This window comes from Psammomys obesus, unplaced genomic scaffold (assembly GCF_907164565.1).
Source record: "Psammomys obesus unplaced genomic scaffold, mPsaObe1.curated_primary_1811, whole genome shotgun sequence".
Classification (NCBI taxonomy): domain Eukaryota; kingdom Metazoa; phylum Chordata; class Mammalia; order Rodentia; family Muridae; genus Psammomys; species Psammomys obesus.
Genome location: NW_026590468.1, coordinates 218,363 through 243,034, shown reverse-complemented (window position 1 = coordinate 243,034; position 24,672 = coordinate 218,363). Strand labels below are relative to the sequence as shown.

General features: G+C 41.1%; 1 protein-coding gene across 1 annotated transcript; it reads right to left on the bottom strand.

The window, feature by feature from the left end:
• Nucleotides 1-504: 504 nt before the first annotated feature.
• Nucleotides 505-23,868, bottom strand: Nrip3 (nuclear receptor interacting protein 3). Its single transcript, XM_055607449.1, has 7 exons — nt 23,645-23,868; nt 8,734-8,895; nt 8,057-8,139; nt 6,079-6,218; nt 4,680-4,732; nt 4,486-4,580; nt 505-4,016 (listed from the first exon to the last, which is right to left on the bottom strand). Exons 1-7 carry the CDS (start codon nt 23,816-23,818, stop codon nt 4,001-4,003), a joined length of 723 nt encoding a protein of 240 aa, XP_055463424.1. The 5' UTR covers nt 23,819-23,868; the 3' UTR covers nt 505-4,000.
• Nucleotides 23,869-24,672: the final 804 nt, after the last annotated feature.

The window sequence follows — 24,672 nt, the reverse complement described above, 5'->3', positions numbered from 1 at the left end:
ATAAATAAATGTGAAATAAAAAATTAAAAAGATGTGTATCCTTAAAAGGTAAACGCCTATGATCTGCAAAATGCATTTCTTTGGAATGCCCTCTAATGACACAACTATATAATGTTAATTCAAACATTTCCAATTTGTTGTCCAAATAAACACTTCCTTTTCTATAAGTAACTCTTTTTCTCACACACTAACAACTGGTTCAATGTAAAAGATTGCTCTTGTCCATGAAGGTTTGACTAACCAGCACTTTACATGGATGTTCTCACTTGGCACTGAGTTCAGTACCTTTCTCTATCTGTTTCGTAGACTACAAAGCTGGGTTCAAGGAGAGTCTGTTCAAAGACTTTAAGAGGGAGCTGAAGGAGTAGCAGCAGCTGAGGAGCTGAAAACCACAAAGTCTTACATTTGGCGTTCCCTAAAGCAGAAATGCTAGTGCATGTAGGCTGTGCCCTGGCTCCTCAGCATTCAGGCTGGGACCCTGGCACAGAGGCTGTCAGACAAGCACACAGGGAAAGATTCCACTTTATTGATACATCAGTGTCACAAATAAGCCCTGGACAGCCAGAAACACTGAGCAGATAAAGTGCTAATGCAGAGAGACCTGGCAACAGGAGGGAGGAATCCAGTTCATCTCCTCCAAGTCCCCAGCCTGAAAAGGTATTTCTACTACACAAGAATAAAGACAGCTAGGTAGTCCAGTCTGCAATGCTCTGAGCTAAGGAAGAGAAAACCACACTAGTGGGCAGTGTGCAGAACAAGGAAAAAACGAAAGTCATAGAATATCCCTTCCTTAAATTAGACATAGAAATACCAATCAATTTTTTCTTTCAAATTCCTGGATGTGATATCTACTAAGGAATGAGACAGGTCTGCTACTACTTTCCAGGGACTCAGAACTATGATGCAGTAGACACTTTCTTACACCCTTAGAAACACTATCATTTTCTGACTAGGAAAAACTCATTTACCTTCTTACTTTGATAGCTCCCAAAGTAGAGCCAGTGTTCCCTTGTGAACACTGGGGAGACAGAAGCTATAAGAATAATTTGGCAGCATTTAACAAGCATTAACGACAGGAGACAGAGACTGGCAGAGTTCTATGAGTTCAAGGCCAACCTCATGTATAGATTGAGTTTCAGGCTAGCCTAGGCTACATAATAAGATCCTGCCTCAAAAACAAAACAAAAAACCACTAATAAACCCCAAGACTTCCTATAATTATCTTGAGGCATTTCAGGTGTATCTATGCCGGGTATTAAAATGATTTGGCTAGAGAATTCAGATGATTTGATGAACTGAGTGAACTGTGACATGGAATCTGGTCTCCATGGAATCAGTTGTCTCCATTCCCAAATTAGAAAATCACTGACTGGTTTTCAGAGGCCAGAAGGAACACTAAAGGCCATCTAATCATCCTGGTCCATATAGTACTAAACTCAAAAGGGCCAGAATTAATTGCATCTTTCAAGAACCTGAGAATTTCTGGTCTCACTGATCCACAGGAAATCCAAATTAGGAGATACCAGAAGAACCTGCAGTATGCTTCCTTTGCAGCCAAGAGTCAAGGCTTGGGGTAGAACTCTCAAGTAGGAAAACAAGGGGTGACGTCTTCCAGCTCTGTCTTATGAAAAGCAGGCTGGTATGATATGATAAACAAAAGTGCAGGGAGGCCTCAGTGAAAGGAGTGGCTCATAGGCAGGGTGAAGGCTGGGATTAGACAAGATAGTTGGTGGTTCCTGACCAGATTCAAAGTTTGAGAACTTTTATGAGCCAAGGGTAGACTTAGAAATATCTTGAAGGGTTACCCACTGTCAGCTATTTTTCTGACTTAGCCAAATACTCCTATAACTGAATGGAAGGAGGAGATTCCATTATAGGTACCTCTATGCCTGAAATGACATGCTACCAAAAAAAAACAAAACAAAACAAAAAATTAAAAAAAACAACCCTGTGGGGGCTGCAGAGATGGCTCAGAGGTTAGGAGCACTGGCTGCTCTTCCAAAAGTCCAGAGTTCAATTCCCAGCAACCACAGGGTGGCTCACAACCATCTATAATGAGATCTGGTGCCCTCTTCTGGCATGCAGGTATGCATACAGGCAAAACACTGTATATATAATAAATTAATTAATCTTTAAAAACAAACAAACAAAGCAAAACAAAAAAAAAACCCTGTGGTTTCCCCAATACACTGAGATCGGTCAGGAAATACTGGACAGTTACAAAGGTTATTCTGTGCTTGTTTGTTTGTTTGTCTTGATTTTAATTTAATTTAATTTAATCCAAACTTAACTGTTTTTTGAGACTGTATGTCCATGACTAGCCTGGAACTCACTATGTAGACCAGCTGGTTTCAAACTCAGAGATCCACTTTTCTCTGCCTCTGCCTCTCTGCCTCTCTGCCTTCTGATATTAAAGGCATACAACATACCCTATTTCTTAATGGTTCTTAATGCTGCCAGCCACCTTTCTTCTTTCCTGGTACTGAGGGGTTTCCCCATCTTTTAATTCCCTGCCCTGGAGGTTCCATTCCCTCTATCAACCCCAGGAAAGGCTCCTAGGTTGGCTTCCCTCTGACTTAGTGTACTTAGTCTCCCCCCTTCTATTTCAGCCTTACTTTGTGTTTAGTTTTGTTTGTTTTTTTCCTTTCCTACCTCTATTTCTGGCTACTTGAATCTCTGTCACATGAAACAAGACAGACAAAAATTCTGACTGGTTCTTAGGGGTAATATCTCATAGTGACAACTAGATTATCAACACTATCTCAGGAAATACTATTCTTCACATCTGTGGGTTTTTTTCTCTTGTTCACTATGAGAAACGGTCTCACATATGTTTGTAGCCACCTATTGTATTCTGTGGTATGTGACTATGAGGGGGTGTGTGCAGAAAATTGTATGAGTGCCTGTGCAGTTGTGCAGCTGTACATGCTCACAGAGGCCAGAGGAACATGCTGGCTGCCCTCTATTCCTCTATCACAATTTTTTTTTTTGCTCCTTTGAGGCAGGGAATATATAGAATATATATATATTCTCTTTCCCTCCCTCTCTTGGTTAGGCTGGCAGCTAGAAAGTCCTAGCACTTATTCTGTTTTTAAACCCCTCCGTTCTGGGACTACAGGTGGTGTGGGGAACTATGCCCAGCTTTTGTTTGGGTACTGAGATCCAAATGGCAGTCTTCATGATTGCTCAGCAAGCATTGTAAATTAGTGAGCCATTTCTCTATCTCTAGTGCTGCCTTTGAACCCAGGACCTTGTGCAGATTAGACAAGTGTTCGACCACTAAGCCATGTCCAGCACCCCTCCTTTTTTTGTACTCTAACCTTGCTGCCTTCCTTGTAAGGCTTGGAAACAAATGAAGCAGCACAAGAGTCTTAGTTTGGCTGTATGAGTTCTGGCTGTCTTCTGCCACTGACTTAATATATGAATTGAGACAATTCATTTGCCTTGCCTGTCTGTATGTTTAAATGAAATGTCTGGACTATACCTCTCTGAGATCTTTCAGATCAGTCACACTGGAAAAATCAATTACTTCAGAAGGGATTCTAATGTCAAGACATAGTGTTTCTACACATTTCTGAAAGATCTGAAAAGAAGTTCCTATTATATATCTTACTTTTAAAAAAAACAAGTGTTATCTGTGGAGAAATAGAAACTGGCAGCCCCTACACTGGACTAATAAAAGCAAACTCTTGGAAGAAGCAGAGAAATAGGCCACAAATGAGACCTGGCAGTGTCAAAAAAAAAAAAAAGTCTAAAAATTAAATATCCAAAGTAGTAAAAAAAAAAAAAAAAAAGGCTGTTTAACCATTAAGCATTAACCAGACAAGATCTCACAGCACAGACAATAGTCTAGAAAGGGTGGGAAGAGGCCCCTGCAGGATGTACTGGAGGGAAGAACTTGGTCCACAGCGAGCTGCTATTGCATTTAGTTCAAGCCCAGTTTTCTCCGTCTGTCCACTGGTGTGTGTGTGTACACATGCAGACACGCTTCAGGCTGCAATTATGCTTCCGAAGTGCTAAAATGAGAAAGAAACAAAGAACTGAAAACAAATTCAACGGAGTTAATCCAAAAGCAAATTAACTTTGGCTCTAAAACTTCTCATGTATACACCTATAATCCCAGCACTTAGGGGGCTGAGGCAGGAAGCTCATGAATTCAAAGCCAGCCTGAGCTACGTACAAAAACCCTATCTCAACACCCCCACTCCCAACTCACACCCCATTCCATGCCTGGACTATATACGGAAATGTTGTTACACACACCTACACCTTAAAAAGCTGTCAATTTCGTCCACCATTCTGCATGCTATCCTTGTTGTTTATTATAATAGTTAGAGTTATATAAGACAGTAAACTATGGTCTGGGGAAGGGCAGACTTCTGCTATGACTAAAGCTAAAGGGGGGCTATAAGCCCATATACTATCTGAGAATCCCCTGACTTGTGGCAGATGGCTTTGACCCCACTGACTAATTTCAGTACTCACTTGTCTTCATTCAAAGAAACTGTCTCCACAAAAGGGATTTCTTCTTTGTCTGTCTTCCCCACAATCAGCCGGTGCTTGTCCAAGTTTATGACACACTAAAACAAAGGAGGATCACTGATCACTTGTCAATGATGCTATTCTCAGTTCCCTGACTCTAAGAGAAAATACCAAAGGAAAAGCAGAGTCAGTCCTACCTTCAGAGATCTAAGAGTCTGGAGACCAAGTGACAAGTTTTTTTCATTATCATCTAATAAAAAGAAAACAATAAGATTCAGACATTTCTATGCTGGCTTAGACATCAGCCTCATCAGCATTAGGGCCATCTGTTCCATCTATCTATCCACCCACCCAACAAACTAGCCAGCTAACTACCCAGTAAACATCCATTGAACTTTTCACTGAGTACTTTATCAGATAATTACAGCTAAAAGAAAATAAGAGCCAAAATTCAAACCAGTCTTTTTCTCTCTAGAGGACAGAGGCCTTCAGTAAAAAAATATGTTAGGGTAGGCTAACACGGAACATGTGAGAAGCACAGAAGGAGAGTAGGCAATCAGGCATTAATGGCAGAGAAGCAAGAGGATCTTGCCTTCACCAACAAGTTTATGAAAAGTGCCCTTGGGGACATTTTAACTTGCACATAAAGAAACATGTCTTCAGGCAGGTAAGACAGCTCATGGGCAAGGTGCTTGCTGCTATATCTGATGACCTGTGTTCAATCCTTGCAATCCACATGTTGGAGGGAAAGACCTGACCTCTGACCTCCATACAAGTGTCATGTCACATGAGCACACCTCTCTCTAAACAAGTAAATTAAATGTAGAAAAAGTCTGTTTACTTGTGGCTTATATGCACAATGTACTTTTTTTGCCACAAATAAAATGAGTTTATGTCATTTGTAGGAAAACAGATGCAACTGGATAATCATAGTAAGTAAATTAAGTCCATCTCAGAAAGACAAATGCTTGATGTTTTCTCTCATTCATGTCTTTTTTCATATGGGCACATGAAATCATATATAAACATGACATAAAATAGTAGTGAAGCTGTCTAGGGCAACAATGGAAACTAACTCAACAGAGAAGGAGGATATCAGAAAAAGGTGTCAGATGTCTTGCTGGAGTCACAGGAGGTTGTAAGCTATCCTATATGAATGCGAGGAACCTAACCTCAGTCTTCTGCAAGAGCACAAAATACTATAAACCACTGTACTATCTCTCCAGCCCCCAGTAAATACATTTTTTAAAAATTGAAATAATGTTCTAGGCTGAGCATAGTGGTACATCCATTTGATCTCAGCACTCGGGAATAGGAAAAGGAGAATCTCTCTTGAGTTCAAGACCAGCCTGGTCTGTAGAGTGAACTCCAAGACAGACAGAACTATATACAGAGACCCTGTCTCAAAGCAACAATAGATGTGCTATGTATGGTAGCACATGCCTTTAATTCCAGCACTTGAAAGGGTAAAATTAACACAAAGGAATATAGTATAAGGAAATAGGAATCCTGTGTTTTGAAGAAGTCGGTATTACAGGTACGAGACCTCAAGGGAGTTCATGTTAGGTCCGTAGGTCTAGTCCCAATTTAACTCACCAACCACAACTGCTGGGTAATCCAGTCGGAGAGAGCCGACAGTAATCAGTAGGTGCTCAATGTGGCCTACCACTTTGAGATGCCTTGGTAGAGAAAGCTTTTCTCCTTCATGCTTGTGAGATTTGACAAGGTCTTTTAGTCTGAAACAGAGAGAAAACTATCATAATCACATTGGCAAAAGCTTCTGTCTCAGAATTGGGTTCTCTTGAGACTTCCTGGGTTAGCCAGATTGTGCTTACTTCAGCTCCTTTTCCTAAACACATGCCAGGGAACTATAAAAGAAAATGTGAGATTTGTCTCTTTTTATTTTGTTCTGGGTTTTTTGTTGTTATTTGTTTGTTTGTTTGTTTTTCAAGACAGGGTTTTTCTGTATAACCTTGGCTGTTCTGGAGCTCATTCTGTAGACCAGGCTGACCTCCCAAGTACTTGGATTAAAGGTGTATACCACAGGGCCTGGAGAGATGGATCAGAGGTTAAGAACACTGACTGCTCTTCCAGAGCTCCTGAGTTCAATTTTGAGTAACCACATGGTGGCTCACAACCATCTATAATAAGATCTGGTGCCCTCTTCTGGTATGCAGGCACACAACTGTACATAATAAATAAATAAATACATCTTTTTAAAAAGCTAAAATTAAAAAAAAAAGGTGTGTGCAACCACTGCCCAACTTTGTTTCCTATTTTTAAGAAGCTTAAATCACTCCCTGCATTGTGTAGAGAGGAGCTGACACAAACCGTTCCACTCAGCATCCTAACACACCCATATGTGTGCAAGGTAGTTTAATTAATGTGTTGGGTTTTTTTACCCATCTGTAGATAACATATCAGAGGGCAAATTCATCCTAATTTACAAAAGGCTGTTCAATGTCCCATTTTCTTATCCTTTCTATTTCAGTTTATTCACATGGGATTGTCTTAGGCTATATGGCTAATGGAGACAGGCATTTGTTTGGTAAGAACATTGATACTGGTAGCAGCAAGGAATATTATGGAGAAAATTCTCACTAATTTGACTTGCCTTTGCCAGGACTGAAAAGGAATAGCACCACTGTTCCATACAATTATATAAGCTGATTAGAATAGCTAGCACTCAAACTATTATGGGTTTGTGGATAAATACTTAATTGTGGGCTTCCTGGGCCAATACTTTTGTTCTCCGTTTCTTCTCTTTTGGTGTTACAGCCCATCTAAAAGAAAACTGATTGCAGTTTTACAGATGGTAATTAATTCCTCCAGAATCATGGCAGTCTGCTGCCCAGTTATGTACCAGGACAACATTAGTCTTTCTAAAACCATCATAATATTGTACATAACTAATCTCTTCACTACATTAAAAAAAATTAAGATCCTTCTTACTTGAGTCCTGGAATTTACTTTATCCCAACTCTAGATAGTAATGTATAAAATAATCCACAGAGCCAACTTCAGAGAGTCACATCAGTGGTGGGGAGTAAGAACAAGGCAGATGTAGAAGGAACAGATTGGGCTGGAGATGGCTCAGTGGTTCAGAGCACTGGCTGCTCTTCCAGAGGTCCTGCATTCAATTCTCAGCAACCACATGGTAGCTCATGACCATCTATAATGTGATCTGGTGCCCTTTTTCTGGCATTTGGATGTATATGTGTTAGGGTCCAAAGCTCGCTGAAGAAAAGACCCCAGACTCACGTAGTATGCAGACAGCAGAGAGTGTTATTTCTGCAGAACTTCAGCATGGCGGGATCTCCACCTTGACAAATGGTGAAGATCCATTTCCCTTTCTCACTCTTCTCTGTTCAGTTAATTCCCATTGTTGCCCTAGACAGCTTCTTGTCACTCTTTATGTCATCTGTTTATATATGATTTCATGTTGCCCATATGAAATAAGCCACAAATGAGAGAAACCATTGCATGTTTCTCTGTGCTTCTGTGGATACAGTCAAAGATCTACAATCTTAAACCAGATTCAAACAGATTCCACCCAGCACAAGTGGCTACTTACCCCAATCTGTCCACACAAGCTGAGGAGATGAGATTATATTGACAGCCAGTGTCAACCAAAGCTTTCACGTCCTTTCCAGAACACTGTGGGAAGGAAATAAACTCTTTAATAGGATCTAGAGACACAAAAGAGAACAGAAATGAAGAGCAAGCAACAGATGTCAAATAAAGACATGTTTTGAGAACAACCTTCTAACTGGTTGGTTGGTGCTGTCCCATTTTCCCCCACTGCTAAGTTTGTCTTTGACTGGCTCTTTTTTCTGCTAAATCTAAGACTCACAGAATACCCATAAGGGACTTTGGTGGGTTCCCTCTATATACTAAATATTATATACACAATCTTTAAAAAAAAATCATTCTGGAGGTCATATTCAGGGCCTTGAGAATGCTAAATGAGTTTTCCACCACTCAACTATGTGCCAGCTCTTTAAAAAGATCAAACATCCTTTTATAAATCTGATAAAAGCTTTGGTACTTCTTCCCATTCAAATGTGCACGCATATAAAATATTGTATGCATTTCTAGTATAAAGAACTCTCCAACCCATTTCAAACCCATTCCACATTAACAACCACTATCAATAAGGTTTTGAAGAGAGGGCTTACTATTGGGATCGTAAAGGGTCCCCAAATCCTACTTTCTAAAAAACTCTAGAAAAAAATGTTCTCTGAACATTACCTGGCAAGACACTAAAATCATGTCATCATCTTCACACTTCTTTAGCCCTTCAGACTTAGCCTGATTGAATTTGTTGGGCTTGGAGGCCCAAGGGACACGACTGCTCCGGAGCTTGGACAGGTTGGTTTCCATGAGGCGCCTCTGCAGAATGTTATGAGGTTGCTTGAAGGATAGAAAGCAGAGGCTCCTTACTTCCAAGCCACACCCTTCTCTCCCAACACCCCCACCCTTGGCTCCACAGTAATGAAGGAACCTCACATAACAGCTCCAACTTTGCTTCTTATTCTTCCTTCAGATGAGGATGTCGTTGGTATTGTCAAGACCGGCACCAGAATGTAATACACTACTCTGGAGTGTATTGCTTAGTTTTTTGTCAACTTGACACAAGCTCAGGTCATCTGAGAAGATGGAACCTCGGTTGAGAAAATGTATCCATCAGGTTGGCAGCAGGCAAGCCTGTGGTACATTTTCTTGACTGACAACTGATGTGGAAAGGTCCAGCCTACTTCTGGTAATGCTGTCCCTGGGAAGGAGATCCTGGGGTGAATAAGAAAACAGGCTAAGCAAACTATGAGGAGCATGCCATTAAGCAGAGTTCACCAATGGCCTGTGCCTGCTTCCAGGTTTTTTCCTTGAGTTCCTGCCCTAACTTTCTTCAGTGATGGAATGAACTCTTTTCCCACACAAGTTGTTTTTGGTCCATGGTATTTTACCATAGCAATAGAAACCTAACAAAAACAACAGTTGATACCAGAGAGTGGGCTATTGCTGTAACAGGCCTGACCATGCTATTTTTTGAAGGAATGTGAAAGGCTTTGGAACTTTGGATTAAAAAGTGCTTGTAAATGAGCATGGAAACTTTTGAATTTGGACTATATGCATTTTGCATTATAAAATGGCTCTGAGACTGTGGGGGCAGGGAGTGAAATGTGGTAGTTTGAATGAGCTGTCCTCCATATTCTTGAGTATTTAAATAGTTGGTCCCTAGTTGCTGGTGCCATTTCGGGAAGCTTAGGAGGGTGTAGTGGTTTGAATAAAAAAATGGCTCCCATAAGCTTATATTTTTGAAGGCTTAGTCAACAAGAAGTAGAACACTTGGATAGGATTAGAAGTATTAGAAGGTGTGGCTTTGTTAGAGGAAGTTTGTCACTGGGGATAGGCTTTCAGGTTTAAAAAAGCCCATGCCAGGCTCTCTCTCTCGCTTGCTCTCTCTCACTCTCTTTCTCTCCTTTCTCCTTCCCTCCCACTGTCCCTACCTCTGACTCTCTCTGTGTATCTCTCTCTGCCCCCCCCCTCTGCTTGCTGATCAGGATGAAACTCTCAGCTACTGCTTCAGTGCTATGTGTGCCGGCATGCTCCCCACCATGATGACAATGGACTAAACCTCTGAAACTGTTTAAGAAAACTCCCAATTAAATGCTCTCATTTATAAGAGTTGTCTTGGTTATGGTGTCTCTTCACAGCAATAGAATGATGACTAAGACAGGAGGTCTGGTCTTCTGGGAGGAAGTATGTTACTGGGACAGACTTTGAGGTTCTCCCACTGTGCCTTCTCAGCTTTGTGTTTGTAGATGAAGATATGAGCCCTCAGTTCTCAGCTTCTGCTTCCAATCACCATGCCTGCCTGTTATTGAATTTCTCCACCACAATAGTGATGCACTCTTAACCCTCTCAAACTCTAAGCCCAAATAAATCCTTCCTTCAATAAATTGCCTTGGTCATGGTGTTTTATTACAGAAATAACCAATACATGGATATAGGACCAACTATTGCTTAAGGGCATCAAAGGACCCTGGTGAAGTGAACTTCTGCCTTCCTGCCTTTACAAGGAAGAAAGAAGTTTATTCTAGAATAAGTGATATCTGTATTTACCTAGACAACTGTTAGTCAGTGCCTTCTAGAAAGAGCAGCTCATTGTCATGGATATTCAGAAGCTCTGCTTATTGCTACATTAAATGTCATCCCTTATAGTCTTACATTCTATACCTACTTTGAGGGTCTGGCTCTTCTGAAGATGGAGTTACCAACAGGGTAGATGGAATAGGAAGACAGACAGTCATGGGTGAGTAAACCTCTTAACTTGTACATTTTAGAGCCATGTACACAGGAATCATCCTCATTGATAGCCTGTAGATTTCAAAACACTTGTATTGCTTGGCCCATCTTGTTATTCATTTACCTACTTTCATCCTCTTCCTCTTTCTTCTCCTCTTTACTCTCTTCCATCCTTCAACATCCTCCAGTATAAGGATTTAACCAAGGGTATGCCAGGATTTGCGTACTAGTCAAACACTCTACCACTAATTTATATCCCCAAAACAGGCACTGACAAAAAAGAAACTTAACAAACCTTATATACGTGCCAGAAATCTAATGTTAGGAAACAGAATGACACATGTACATTCAAGTCTGAGTTTTGGAAGAACTTAGTAGTTTCTATAGCGTATCTATTCATGATCCTCTCTTCCTACTAAAGTGGCCTCCAGACTATTTAGACCTTTCTTTTTTTTTTTTTAGCTTAAATCATTTGACCTGAGAAATTTTCTATTTGCAGGTATCTTATGCCTACTTTATAGTAACATTTCAAAACTCTCAAAGGATAGCACTTAGCCCCAAGATTCTAACCAACCACTTTGATTACTCCTTTGATTCAAAGGGTAAGTAAGACATTACTCTTAGAATTCCAGAGCCTTCCTGGGGAAGGGGCTAGCAGAGAAAAAGTGTTTATTATAAGCTACCTTACAGATTTCAAAGGAAGAAGGGAGCCACAGCTGTGACTCACCATAACTACATTGAGGAGATTCCCAAATTACAGTGATTCTTGGCAAAGCAGGTTATAAATCAGTATCCTTAGGGAAGGAGAGGAAGAAACACTGGTGAAGAAAATATGTGTTTCTTAGCTTGATAAGGATGGCTAGAAAAAGAGTTCTAACTCCACCAGATTTTATGGTGCAATACTGAAAGAACACTTTGCTCCTCGGTGGAAAGAAATTCCTCATTCTAATCTCTTTCAGTAATGAGCTGGATTCCTACCTCAAGCCATACTAAAGCAGGGTGGTAGTTTCTGCCAAGTCCCACTTAGCACGACCTACTCAGACAAGCTTGTAGATGGGGCTTTAAAGACCATGTCATCAAAGCCTATTATCTAAGGCTTGTTCTTTCCTTCCACACTGTCTGGCTAAACACAGTATTTAGTTATTTTTAATCTTGCAGAGGATCCTAATCATTAATGTTCTGAATGTATTCTTAGTATAGTCATTCTTCTGTATTTTCTCTCTTTCTCCCGGAGCCTTCCTCTGTAAGCTAAAGAGCATACTAATCATTCCTAGATCCTGGAAAGGGGAAATCACCACAAAACTCAAAAACATCTAGTGGATACTTTTTTAAAGAAAAAATTATTTGTGTGTGTTGTATGCACTCTTGCTACTGCCTGCAGAGGTGTTGGAGGCCCTGGATCTGGAGTTACAGGCAGTTGTGAGCTGCCCAGCATAGGTGTTCAGAGCCTAATCCAAGTCCCCTAAAGGAGCAGCAAGCACTCTTGACTGGTGGCACATCTCTCCAGCCCCCATAGACAATTTAAGCCTGACTTTATTTAACTTCTCCAGGGCATGTGGCCCTGCTGACTTTTCCCTTCTTCCCTTCATTACTGAATAAAAAATGTTCAAACATATGCTCAATGTAAAATATTAAAATATCACTAAAGTATACACAGTTAAAAGAAAGGTCTTCTAATTAAATTAGGAGCAAGTCCAAAAAAGCATATCCAAACAAAACAAGCAAACAAAAGACCATCTTGCAAACATATAAAAATGGGATGATAATAATTAAACTGTCATAACATTCTCTAGTTTTAGCTAGTATATAAAAATTTTTTTTTCTGGGCTGGGGAACTGTGGCTCTGTTAGAGTGGTTACCTAGCATGCAAATAGTTTCGTTCTCAGTATTGCATAAGCCAGATGTCAAGTGCATGCCTGTACTTTTGGCACTTGGAAGGTAGAAGCAGGAGTTTGAAAAGTTCAAGATCATCTTTGGCTACAACAGTAAGTTCAAGGCCATCCTGGGATACAAAAAGAAAACAAAACATTTTATGTTAATATATAAAATTCTTTTTATTGATTTTCATATTTCTTTTAAAATAATTTAGATTTATTTATTTTATTTTCTGTGTTCTGTCTGCATGTGTATATGTGTATCACATGTGTGGATGGTGAGTAAGGAGGCCAGAAGAAGGAATCATATTCCCTAGAACTAGACTTCTGGATGGTTGTAAGCCACCATGTTGGCAATTGAACCTGGGTCCTCTGTAAGAGCAACACATGCTTCAAACCACTGAGGCACCTTTCTGGCACTAACCAATTTTTGTGGGTTGTTTTGCTTAGTTCAAGGCAGGGTTTCTCTATGTAACTTTGACTACCCTCAAACTCACTAGAGATCTGTCTGCCTCCACTTATACTTCTAAAAAAGTATTCAAAATCCAAATTTCATAGCGAACTAACCCATATTAAGCTCTGATATTTTTATCATTTTATTATGTCTACATATTTTTACGTTTTACTTATTTATTCATTTTTATGTGTTTGCACATTTTGCTTACATGTATATGCATGCCTGGTGCCCTGAGAGGCCAGAAGAGGGCATCAAATCCTCTGACACTAGAGTTAATAGATGTGCATGCTGGGAATTCAACCTGGATCCTCTGCGAGAATAGTCAATGCTTGTGTGTGTGTGTGTGTGTGTGTGTGTGTGTGTGTGTGTGTGTGTATGCTGATAGAAGAAGGGGAGAGGCACCATACTATTTTTTTATTAATATCATTTATTTATTATTTATACAGCATTCTTCCCATGCACCAGATCTCACTATAGATGGTTGTGAGCCACCATATGGTTGCTGGGAATTGAACTCAGGACCTTTGGAAGAACAACCAGTGTTCTTAACCTCTGAGCCATCTCTCCAGCCCCTAGCCAATGCTTTTAACCATTGAGCCATCACTTTAGCCTCATGCGTACATATTTTAAGTGACTACACAGCTGACATTGATCCTGCTCCAAAACAAAATTTCCCTAAAATGATATTAAAGAGCCCACAAGAACAAAAAAAAAAAAAAATAGTAAGAGAAAAAGAAAAACAGATTTTGAAAAAAAAAATTTACCATCTGAACAGCATGTAGCTGAAAAATAACTGGCTTAGACTAGAGAAAATTTGCAGTATTTTACTTCATGGACCACAGGAATGGCAGGGACTGATAAATGCTCATTAAATTTACAGTTCCCTCCATCCTGGGCAGCTAACTATATTATGCTTTCTACCCTTCCTTTGGTAGAGCCATATGAGTGAGTTCTAGAGGATGGAATATGAGTAGAATTGACGTGCACACCTTTAAGCCTGGCCCATACGGAGATCCTGAACATACCGCTTCACACATTTCTTAAAAATTCTAACTGACTGGAGCAGATTGAGTGCTATGGAAACCTTTTCAGGGGTCACTGTCAACCTTGGTCTCTAGAAGAGTCTTACTTCTCCACTAGTAGAGTCACCATCAGAACTGATCCCAGGACTCTCTGCAGGTATCAAAATGCATGCATACTTGCCCTTTATATATGACGGCATTATTTGCATATAACCTGGTCATGTAACCCACTATATTTTAAACATCTCTAGATTGTTTACAATACATAGTACAATGTAAGCAGTTGTTGTGCCATATTGTTTAAAGAACAATGACCAAGGAAAAGGTTGGTACATGTTTTTATTTTTTAACCAAGGTCTCATTATGCTGTTCTGCCTGGCTTTGAACTCACAGAGCTCTGCCTACCTCTGCCTGAGATTAAAGATTTGCACTACTACTTTTAGCTCAGAGGTTTTGTTTCTTTAAATGTTCATTTTATTTTTTAATATTTTTTAAGTGTACACACACACACAAAGCCAAAAGAAGGTATCAAAATCTCCTCAAGCTGAAGTTATTAGGCAGTTGTGAGCTGACCAACATAGGTACTGGGAACCGAACTTGAGCCCTCTGGAAGAGCAAGTGCTGTGCCATTTTTTTTTTTTTTTTAATTTTCATCTTAAGGTTGGGTGAATCTGTGGATACAAATACCAAAGGCCACTTGTACCAATACTTAAGAGAATTATGTTTGAGCTATTACATATATAGTGGTTTCTAGCTGCAAAAGCAGTCTAATCAATCATCCCAAAAAACCTGGCAAAGCTGAGAAGCTAGAGGTATTGGAATTTCTACCATCAGCAATGTGAGTAGGAATGGAAACAGGAAAGTTTAAAGCTTACATATGACTCCCACTTGATCCAAACAATTGGGAAGAATGCTAAAAGTTTACTCTTTGTTATTTAAAAATCTCTGACTGGTTAATAGTCTGCCTTTCAGACGTGTGTAGCAGCTATTGGAATGCTGGGTACCAAACTTAGGAAGAACTGAAGGTTTGATTCCTAGCACTCACTTGGTGGCTACAACCTTTTGTAACTCAAGGCTCAGAAGATCTAATGCTAGCTTATGGTCTTAGCTGGCACCAGGCGTGCATACAGTACACAGACATATATGCAGGCAAAACACTCAAACACATATAAATAAAATTTAGAAAGTAGAGAAGGACAGCAAAGGAAATTCTGAAAGCAGTACTAGATGAAAAACTTGTCTATTAAGATGAACAGCAGCCAGATCAAAATGAAAGGAGAAAATGGGATTTCAGGAAGAATGTCTCCAAGGAAAAAAAATGGACCCAGCATGCTGTCACATGCTTGTAATCCCAACTAATACTTGAGGAGTAAAGGCAGGAAGATCAAATGTTCAAGGCCAGCCTTAGCTGCAGAGTGAGTACAGGGCGAGCTGGGGCTGCATGAGAATTCTGCCTCAAATATAAAAAAGACTCATATGCCAGAGTCTAGCCAGATATCTCACCCTCCATCAAAGAACTTTCTCTTTGCAATAGACAGCATTACAGAAAAGCACAACTCATCAAAATATAAAGGCCAAGTGATCATGTGATGCTCAGCATCTATAACACAGCTCCTGCCCCTAAGGCTCAAGGAACACCAAGGAAGAGGAGGTAGAAAGACTGTAAGAACTAGAGGAACAGGAATTCTGCTGTAACAGTGCATCTTCCAGAAGTGTCAGGGAAGCTGCAACTATGAAATCTCCACATGGTTGCCTAAACAAGACCTGAACAAGGACGAGAGCAACATGCTAACACAGAAGCAGGATATGTCATGGGGCCCCAACCTTAGACAAGAACTATAGGGAACTAAGGAAAGCTGTGAGAGAAACAGTATTCCCTGGGAAGACATTTGCAACCCCAGAATTGGTCATTCAATACCAAGTAGTCAACCTCAAAATCATATAGATATTAGTAACATTGTACAGACTGAGAAGGTTGTATTTATATACTTATTAAAGAAAAATAAGACATGAGGTTGAGAGAAAGAAAAAAGAAGAAAATGACCAGGTGGTGGTGATGCATGCCTTTAACCACAGAATTCTGGAGGCAGAGGCAGGCAGATCTCTGTGTGTGAAGCCAGGCTAGTCTGCAGAGTGAATTCCAGGACAGCCAGGGCTACACACAGAGAAGCCCTTAATAATAATAATAATAATAATAATAATAATAATAATAATAATTATAATAATAATTATAATAATAATAATAATAGAAAGGAAAGGAGAAAATGATGTGATTATATTTTAGTTTCAAATTTTTTCAATGAGCTTGTAATCATTTATAGCTTTAAAGCAATTTCACATTGAAAATTAAGTAAAAAATTCTTCAAGGAATTAATTTTGGGAAAATTACTCATTCATGTGTTTGAATGATTGGCTCATACGGAGTGACACTATTAGGAGATGTGGCCTTGTTGGAGTTAGTGTGTCATTGTCGGGGCCGGCTTTGAAGTCCATATGTTTAAGCTATGCCCAGTGTGGTACACAGTCTCCTGTTGCCTGTGACTTAAGATGTAGAACTCTCAAATCCTTCTCCAGCACCATGTCTGCCTGCATTCTGCCATGTCCCACCATGATGATAATGGACTAAACCTCTGAAACTGTAATCCAGTCTCAATTAAATGTTTTCCTTTATAAGAGGTACCATAGTCATGGTGTCTTTTCATGGCAATAGAAATCCTAACTTAGACATAAGGTATAAGAGAATGGAATTTTTAGTCATTCAAAAAATTTTGAGTTTAGTGCATATATACCCACATACTACCCTAAATATATTGGGGCTAGAGGGCAAATTTCAAGAGTGTGTTCTCTCCTTCTACCATGTGGAAAGATAGATCTCAGGTCATCAGACTCAGTTGCAAGTGCTTTTACCTGCTGAACTGTCTTGCTAGTCCATCTTAATACATTTTAACAAAATCAATACAGACTAGTAAAATCAATAAATCGGAAGTAGAGGTGGTAGTACATACCAGCTAATCAGGCGGCAGGGACAGAAGGATCACAAGTTCAAGGTCAGCCTAGACAACATAGGAAGGCCTTTTCTAAAGAAAAAAGAAGTTGACACATCACCATTTATTTAGAAATACAGTGATCCCATACTATAGGAAAGAGGGCAGCCACAAAAAAGGCCAGCTTACAGAGGTTCAGTGGAGTGTTGTTCTTCTGAAGTAACAAGAGATTTGAAGGTGGACACTGCCTACATTAACTCAGCAGATTAACCATTTCATTTCTCTTGCTCATGCCTCCATGGTTATAAGCAAGATGCCTTATATCCAGGCATTGCATCCATATTAAAAAAAAAAAATAGAGGGGAGATGATGGGAACCATGCTAATACCATCTATGCCTTTGGTCAGGAAAGTCAATGTTTTTTTGTTTTGTTTTGTTTTGTTTTTTAATAAGTTCCATTAGCAGGTTTTCCCCCCTGTATCTTATTGCTGAAATTCAACAGCTGATCCTTACTACAAGAAAACTTGGAGGAGAATTTAGCTTTTCTAATTTCTATAGAAAGTCAAATAGGAAAGGGCTGAAAATGGAAAACCAATTAGATAATTAAAGCACCTGCCAGAATATGGGAAAACTAAAGTATGTGTTTGTATGCACATATGACACACACACTCTAACTTTTCAAGATTTATTTAACTTATAAGTATTCATAGGTGTGTGTGTATGCATCTGTGCATGTACATGCACGTGTGTGTGTGTGTGTGTGTCTGCTTCTCAAACAACAGCCTCAAGTTCTTGTTACCATGCCTTATCCACCATGGCCTACTGTACCCTCAATCCATGAGCCAAATAAATCATTGTTTCCTAAAGTTTCTTTTGTCAGGTATTTTGTCAGTTTCAAGAAAAATAATCAATACGCCTGCCTAACACCTTTTCCATCACAGCTGTCCTAATTGGTGCGTCAAGTTTATTTTATTATTTGTAATTATGTGTTGAGGCGGGGAGTGTATGTACATGAGTGCAGGCGCCCTCAGGGAACAGAAGAGAGCATCCGATCTCCCGGGCCTGGACTTTCAAGTGGCTGTAACCATCCAGCGAAGGGACTGGTAACCAAACTCAGGTCCACTTGAAGAGCAGTGTGTGTTATAAACCCTGAGCCATCTCCCCACCCATACTTGGGGCTATCATCTGCAGACACTCAAGTTCATTATGCAAACATATATCAATTAACTACTTAATTACTAATGGATTTCTTCTATATGTATGTCATCAGAAATGCTGCAAAGCTCAACAATGTATTTTTCTTGAACGTCTCTTCCAACTAGTATCTAAAGCCATCTTTCTGTTTATTTCTTGCCTTGTCTACTGGATCATTTACCTCTGTTCCTTTTTAAAATGTCAGTGTTCTTCAGTGCTCTATATTTGGCATTCTTCTCATTCTACATATTTGCCATGGGCAATTTTACCCGCTTTCATTGCATAAAGTTCTACCTTTATAAGGACTCTATCTTACACACAGCTTTCACTCTTGAGTTTCAGGCCCACAGACCCAACTGTGTGCCTCTACTTGAACACTCCACAGGCACTTCAGACTCAACTTGTCCTACCCATATTTACTATAAAGGTTGATTTTTCTTCTCTATCCCCTATCTTGGTGAATAAAATTCTGCTGCCTCATATATTACTCTGCATTTCTACTGCTGCTAAATCTAAGCATCTATAATCCTAAAACATTACCTTCACAATCTCTTCCCCTTACAAAGGTTCTCTTGCCAGCTGGATCAAACAAAAATTCTCAATTTAGCATTCAAGAGCTACTAACTACCACTCGTCCTCCTTCCCAATCTCATCTATTTAATTATCACTGCATGAAGGCTTTCTACTTTTAGCAAATTACCACTTGTCGCATATTACCTTGGGCAAATCACTAATCTCACTAAGCTTCGCTTCTTTAACAGTAATAAAGGTTTGACTCTATGTTCAGCCAGTTACTTCTTCCTGCCAACCTTAGCAAATGGCACTGCCATCTACTTGTTTTGTTTTCGTTGAAGTTTTGAGAATGGTCTCACTATGTTGCCCATTCTAGTCCTAAATAGCTTAGAACGACGGGCAGAGAACCCAACTCATACATATTCTTTTTCTTTTAATTTTTATTTTATGTGTATGGGTGTTGTACGTGCATGGGTGTGTGTGTACCCTAGCAAGGCCAAAAGAGGGGAGAAGTGAGAGCCCCTAGAACTGGAGTTACAGAAGTTTCTGAGCCACCATGGGGGTGCTAGGACTTGAACTCCAGTTAGCTGCAAATGCTCTTAAGCACTAAGCCATCTCCCTCGAATCATGCACATTCTTGATTCTTTTCATATGCTCCCCTTCCAAGTGCTGTTGATCCTTTCTCTAAACCACCTCCTCAGTCAATATCCTTTTCCTCATACGTCTTCTGATCTAACCAAACTACCATCATTTTCTATCTATAAGGCAACAGCCTCCTCACTTGTCTTATTTTTATGCTTCAGTTCATTCTCTGCATATTGACCACAGCTAAGTTTGTTTGTTTTAAATGTATATCAGAGGCTGGGGATGTAGTTTAGTGGTAGAGGCTTACCTAGCATGTGCAAGGCTCTGGTTCAGTGTTCAGTGCCCAACAACAGATCCAGCCTTCCAATTTGTGTTTATTACTATTTCCTATTACTACGCTCGTTGCTCATTTTGCTCTAGCCACACTGGTCCTTTCTCAATTCCCTAACCATATGACGCACCCTGATGGTCAGACCATTGGACCTGCTGTATCTTTTTTGGGGTGGGGGTTCAAGACGGGGTTTCTCTGTGTAGCTTTGGCTGTCCTGGAACTTACTCTGTAGACCAGGCTGGCCTCAATCTCAGAGATCTGCCCATAACTACTTCCCAGTTGCTGGGATTAAAGGTGTTATACCACTGTCTCCCAGCATAACTGCTGTATTTTTTTTTGCCCAGAACATTCATTCTTTGCTAACACATTTTACTCCCTCATTTACTACAGCATCTCCATAAAACTAAACCTTTAAAAATAGTATTCTATTGAGCTGGACGTGGTGGTGCACTCCTGTACTCTCAGCACTCTGGGAGGTAAAGGCAAGCAGATAATTGTGAGTTCGAGGCCAGCCTGGTCTACAAAGCAAGTCCAGGACACCCAAGGCTACACAGAGAAACCTTGTCTCAAAAAAAAAAAAAGAAAGAAAGAAAGAAAGAAAGAAAGAAAGAAAGAAAGAAAGAAAGAAAGAAAGAAAGAAAGAAAGCAAAAAATAGTATTTTATTTATTGACAATTTCATATATATATACAATGTATCTTGACCATATCCACTCCCAACTTCCACTCCTACTCAGCACATCCATCATAGGTTCCCTTCTAGAGGCTGGTATTATACTGGCATTTTAATGCTCCTTTTCTAAGGCTATAAAGTTCTCTAGTCATAGACTTGTGCCATTATAGGAAGCTAATCTAAGGGCACCAGACTGAGCTGATCTAATTGACAGAGATCTGTTCTCATCAGGTTTTTGACGGTTGCCCTCAATGTGTTCTTATCCCTCCCCTGGCTGTAATTCTAGATAGTTTGGCTAAGGTTTTAGCTATATACAGACTCAAACATAGGAAGAAAAGAAAATTTCTCTCTCTGCTACATGGCAAGGAAAGATATAGTCAGACAGGTAAGTAATAAGATCATATAAGAAACACAGCATATAATCACATAATATACTGCTTTCAAAAACTAAAGTCTTTAGTACAGTAAGAACTTTTATTATCCTGGCAGCCAAAACAAGAAAATTATAGTAAGCAAAACTCCAAGAATAAGAATGCTGTGTTTAGCTATATCAGGTTTTTTTTTTTTTTTTCAGTCCAAATAATATGGCTCAGAAATCTGGTTTTAGTTCTTAGTTTAATACAAAATACAATAAAATGATTAAATAACAGAGCCAGACATAAGAAATATGACTAATTTCCACAGCAGATTGTGTAGCAGCCAACTGCATACACAAAAAAACTGGACAAAGGCACTGTCCTGGGGTCAAGAGAGCATGACCATCTTTGATTGCCTTAAAGGTGCCATCTGCTAAACCAAAAACGTTTGCTATCAAATTGTAAACATTATAGAAACAGCATGATACACAGTAGATAATTCAGAATTAGCTTAACTAAATTAAGCCAGCAGCATAATTTAAACATGGTATACTTACATGATGAAAAACAACCCACATTTAACATTGCTCAAACCCGAGTCAATAAAAGCTGGATTTGCATCCTTCTCTCACACCTTTTTTCCCTTTCTATTGTGCTATGTGATTAACTACTTCAAATAAAAACTACTGTGAATTTTAATACCCTCCAAATTTCACATTGTGGAAGAAAATGGAGTCAGCATGATCTGTCTTGTCTGTAAAATGAGTTGATAAGAATGTGTTTCTAAAATCCTTTTTAAGATTGCTTTGAGGCTGCAATATCAGTTCCAAAAGAGCTTTAAGCACGCTGCTTCTCCCCAGCACTTGCATCTCTCCCTGCCCTCCTTCACTCAGCCTTGGTTTCTGTGATGTGTTCCTCCCTGAATTAACTGGCACATTAGAGGTGTGAGAACAGTCAGAGAGGAAAATTAAGTCTATGAAAATGGGAATCAGAAAGTGTGAAGCATGGTTCAGGCTTTCACAGTCAGCTGCTTGTGTCACACCCATGGCTATGCTCTGAAAGCATCCTCTTTGTAGCCTGCAGCTATGTTCTTTGCTTTTACTCCAGGTGGCTCAACTGTGACAGAGGGAGTCAGAACAGAATTTTCCTTTCTAAGTACAAAGCAGTATAAGGACTCTAAGAAAGATGTTGTGGTAATTCCCATTAGAGAACTCCTTAGCCCCCAAAGCAAACATCAATGCCTTAGATCTGGCACTCTACAAGCCCACACTTTAATTCTTCTCATAATACCTTTCACCTTATGGAACTGGACCACTTTGGTCTGAAAGAGAGGAGATTTGGACTGTGTTTGCCAAATGAATCGTGAATGCTTTAAAATGAAAGAAGGGAAGAGAGAGCCATCTCTTTGGTAGGAATATGTTTTCATCACTCATCACTCTCGGCTAGCATGATTAGATCAACTGTACCCAGACTCAAGCAGAACAACAGCTTTTTAAAAAGAGTAGAATAACTGGAGTAACTTTCCCTTCATGGAAGTATCTAATGTCAGGAAGGAAAAATCTTTGGTATTGATGGATCATTCAGACTATTGAAAGGAAAAAAAAAAAAAAAAGCAGAAGTGCTTGCCTCCATTTCCATACTGGGGCCAGAAATGGCAATTTCAGTGACGCAGGGCCAGCAAGCACATTCAAAATTAAGTATTTCAGAAGCTCAAACTATAAAAATACTAGAAATATTATCTAGAGTATTTATTTCTACTGAAAAAAGACATTAATTATTGTTTCATAAATTTATCCACAGATAATTAAGAAAACTATAAATACAAGAAAAGAATAAAAGCTGGGAGTGGTGATGCCTATATAATCTCAGCAATCTCATGAGGCTGTGACAGGTGGATAAAGAATTAGAAGTCAACATGGTCCATGTGATGAGGTCCAAGCTAGCCTAGGTTATATAGCAATTTAAAAACATCAAAGCACAAGCAGACTCCGCATGAAGCTACCCAGTTACACATAAACCTGTGAGCAGGGGTGAGAATTAACTATAGGCCATATCCCTCAGCCATTCACCCTTATAGATGGAGGACAACATGGTTTTGGATTCTGGCCTACGTCCTGGACTTAATACCAAGAATAATCCTGACAAAAATAAAAACACTGCACCTTCCCCAGCTCCAACTACGTACTCGCATTATCTCATCTGTGAGATGGAAAAGTCAGGGCTTCCTCCCTCCTCTCTCTCTTTATAGAGAGAGAAGACTGAAGAAGAGGGAGAGATGAGAGTGAAGAAAAGATGTTTAGGTTCTGGAAATATTCGAGCTTGAATCTCCCTTTCCCCCTGATCCCCCCCCCCCCCCCATCGGGTAAAGTATCAAAGGTAGATAGATTAAGACCAAAACTTAACTAAGTAGATTTAAGGCAGCGGAGAGGGGGCCGCAGTAGAATCAACCAAAGTCATATAGATTCAGCAACTGTCAAGAAACCTCGCTTTCCACTCTTTTCAATCACCCACTGCGAGTCACCTCTGCCTGGGACACAGAACTGGCCACGCAGCCTGCGAGGAGGCAGCGGGAGCCAAGACTTCGCAGCGAGGCTCCAGCTCCGGGAGCCAATTTCGAGATTCTGGATAAGCGGAGGGAAAGGAGATCCGAGGGCAATAGGGCAGGGTCTTTTCTCCTTACGTTAGGAAGGAGAGAGCCGGGAGGGAGGAGGCTGCGCCGAGGGAGAAGAGGCGAGGGAAGCTACGAGGACCCCAGGGGGCAGGCAGGGACAGGCCTGGCTGGGTGACTCAGTGAAAGCGGCAGCGAGGGCCTGGGTGACCGCGGCGGCCGGAGGCCCACAGCGGGCGTGGCCGGGGGTGGGGCGCTCACCGTGTCCTTGGACGAGCCCAGCTTTTTGAGGCCGTCCAGGGGCAGCAGGTCGGCGGAGTCCTTGTGGATGAACTGCACCGCCTGCTTCATCCGGCGCTGCTGCCGCAGCGACGCCGCTTCCCGCATGTCGCTCTCCTTGCGGCCGCCCTCGGTGAGGAGCCCTGAGTAAAACATCGCTGAGGCGCCGGCGGCCCGGCGGCCGGGTCTCCCCGCCCTAGCACTCAGCCTCGAGCTCCTTGACCGCGCCGCGGGAGCCGGCTCCCGCGCCTTTTATAGCCGAGCGTGACGTCACGGGGAGCAGCCAGTGCGCGGGAGAGGGCGTGGCCGGCACGGCGCCCCGCCCCTCCGGCGCAGGGGTTGGGGTGATGTCTAGCGTCAATCACCCACCTACGCTCCATCACCCACCCGGAGAAAAAGGCCAGCAAGGAGCAGCCCGCGGCGGACTGGCCATCCCTGGGGCGCGGAGTGTCCAGCGGAGCCGCTTCGCCCAACTCTGCCCTCTCCCGCGTGGGTTGCCCTGCGTGCCCTGCATGGGATGGGCTGTGCGGCCCTGTGCTCCAGTAGCCTCTTCCACACCAGCCGCCACCCTTGAACTACAGGTTTACCTGTCCACGCCGCGGCCGATCCCGGGATCACCGACAGCTGAGCCATGCTGGGCTTCTCAGAGTCGCTCCTCTGTGCTCCAAAGTTGGGAGGGCTCCGAATTCCAACAACTTCAGGTCGGTCCCCACCCACCGGGCCACGTGACTGCGGAGGGGGTTGCAGGAGGACGGGCTAGAGCTGGGCTTTCTGGGGACCCTCCTCCTCTTGGAACCCTCTGTTCCAAGCCCAGTACCGGAGGTGGGGAGGCAGGTCTGGTCTGAAGCTTTCACCTCTCTGGGAGTACACCTGCCTTAAGAAAACCAAGAAAACACCTGTTTTGTTCTCTGCAAACACTAGGGTTTACGCTCAGGGATGGAGGTGGAATGCATCCTTGTGGGAAAAGACGTTTTTCTTTGAGACTCATTCATACTTTCTAGCCATTCTAA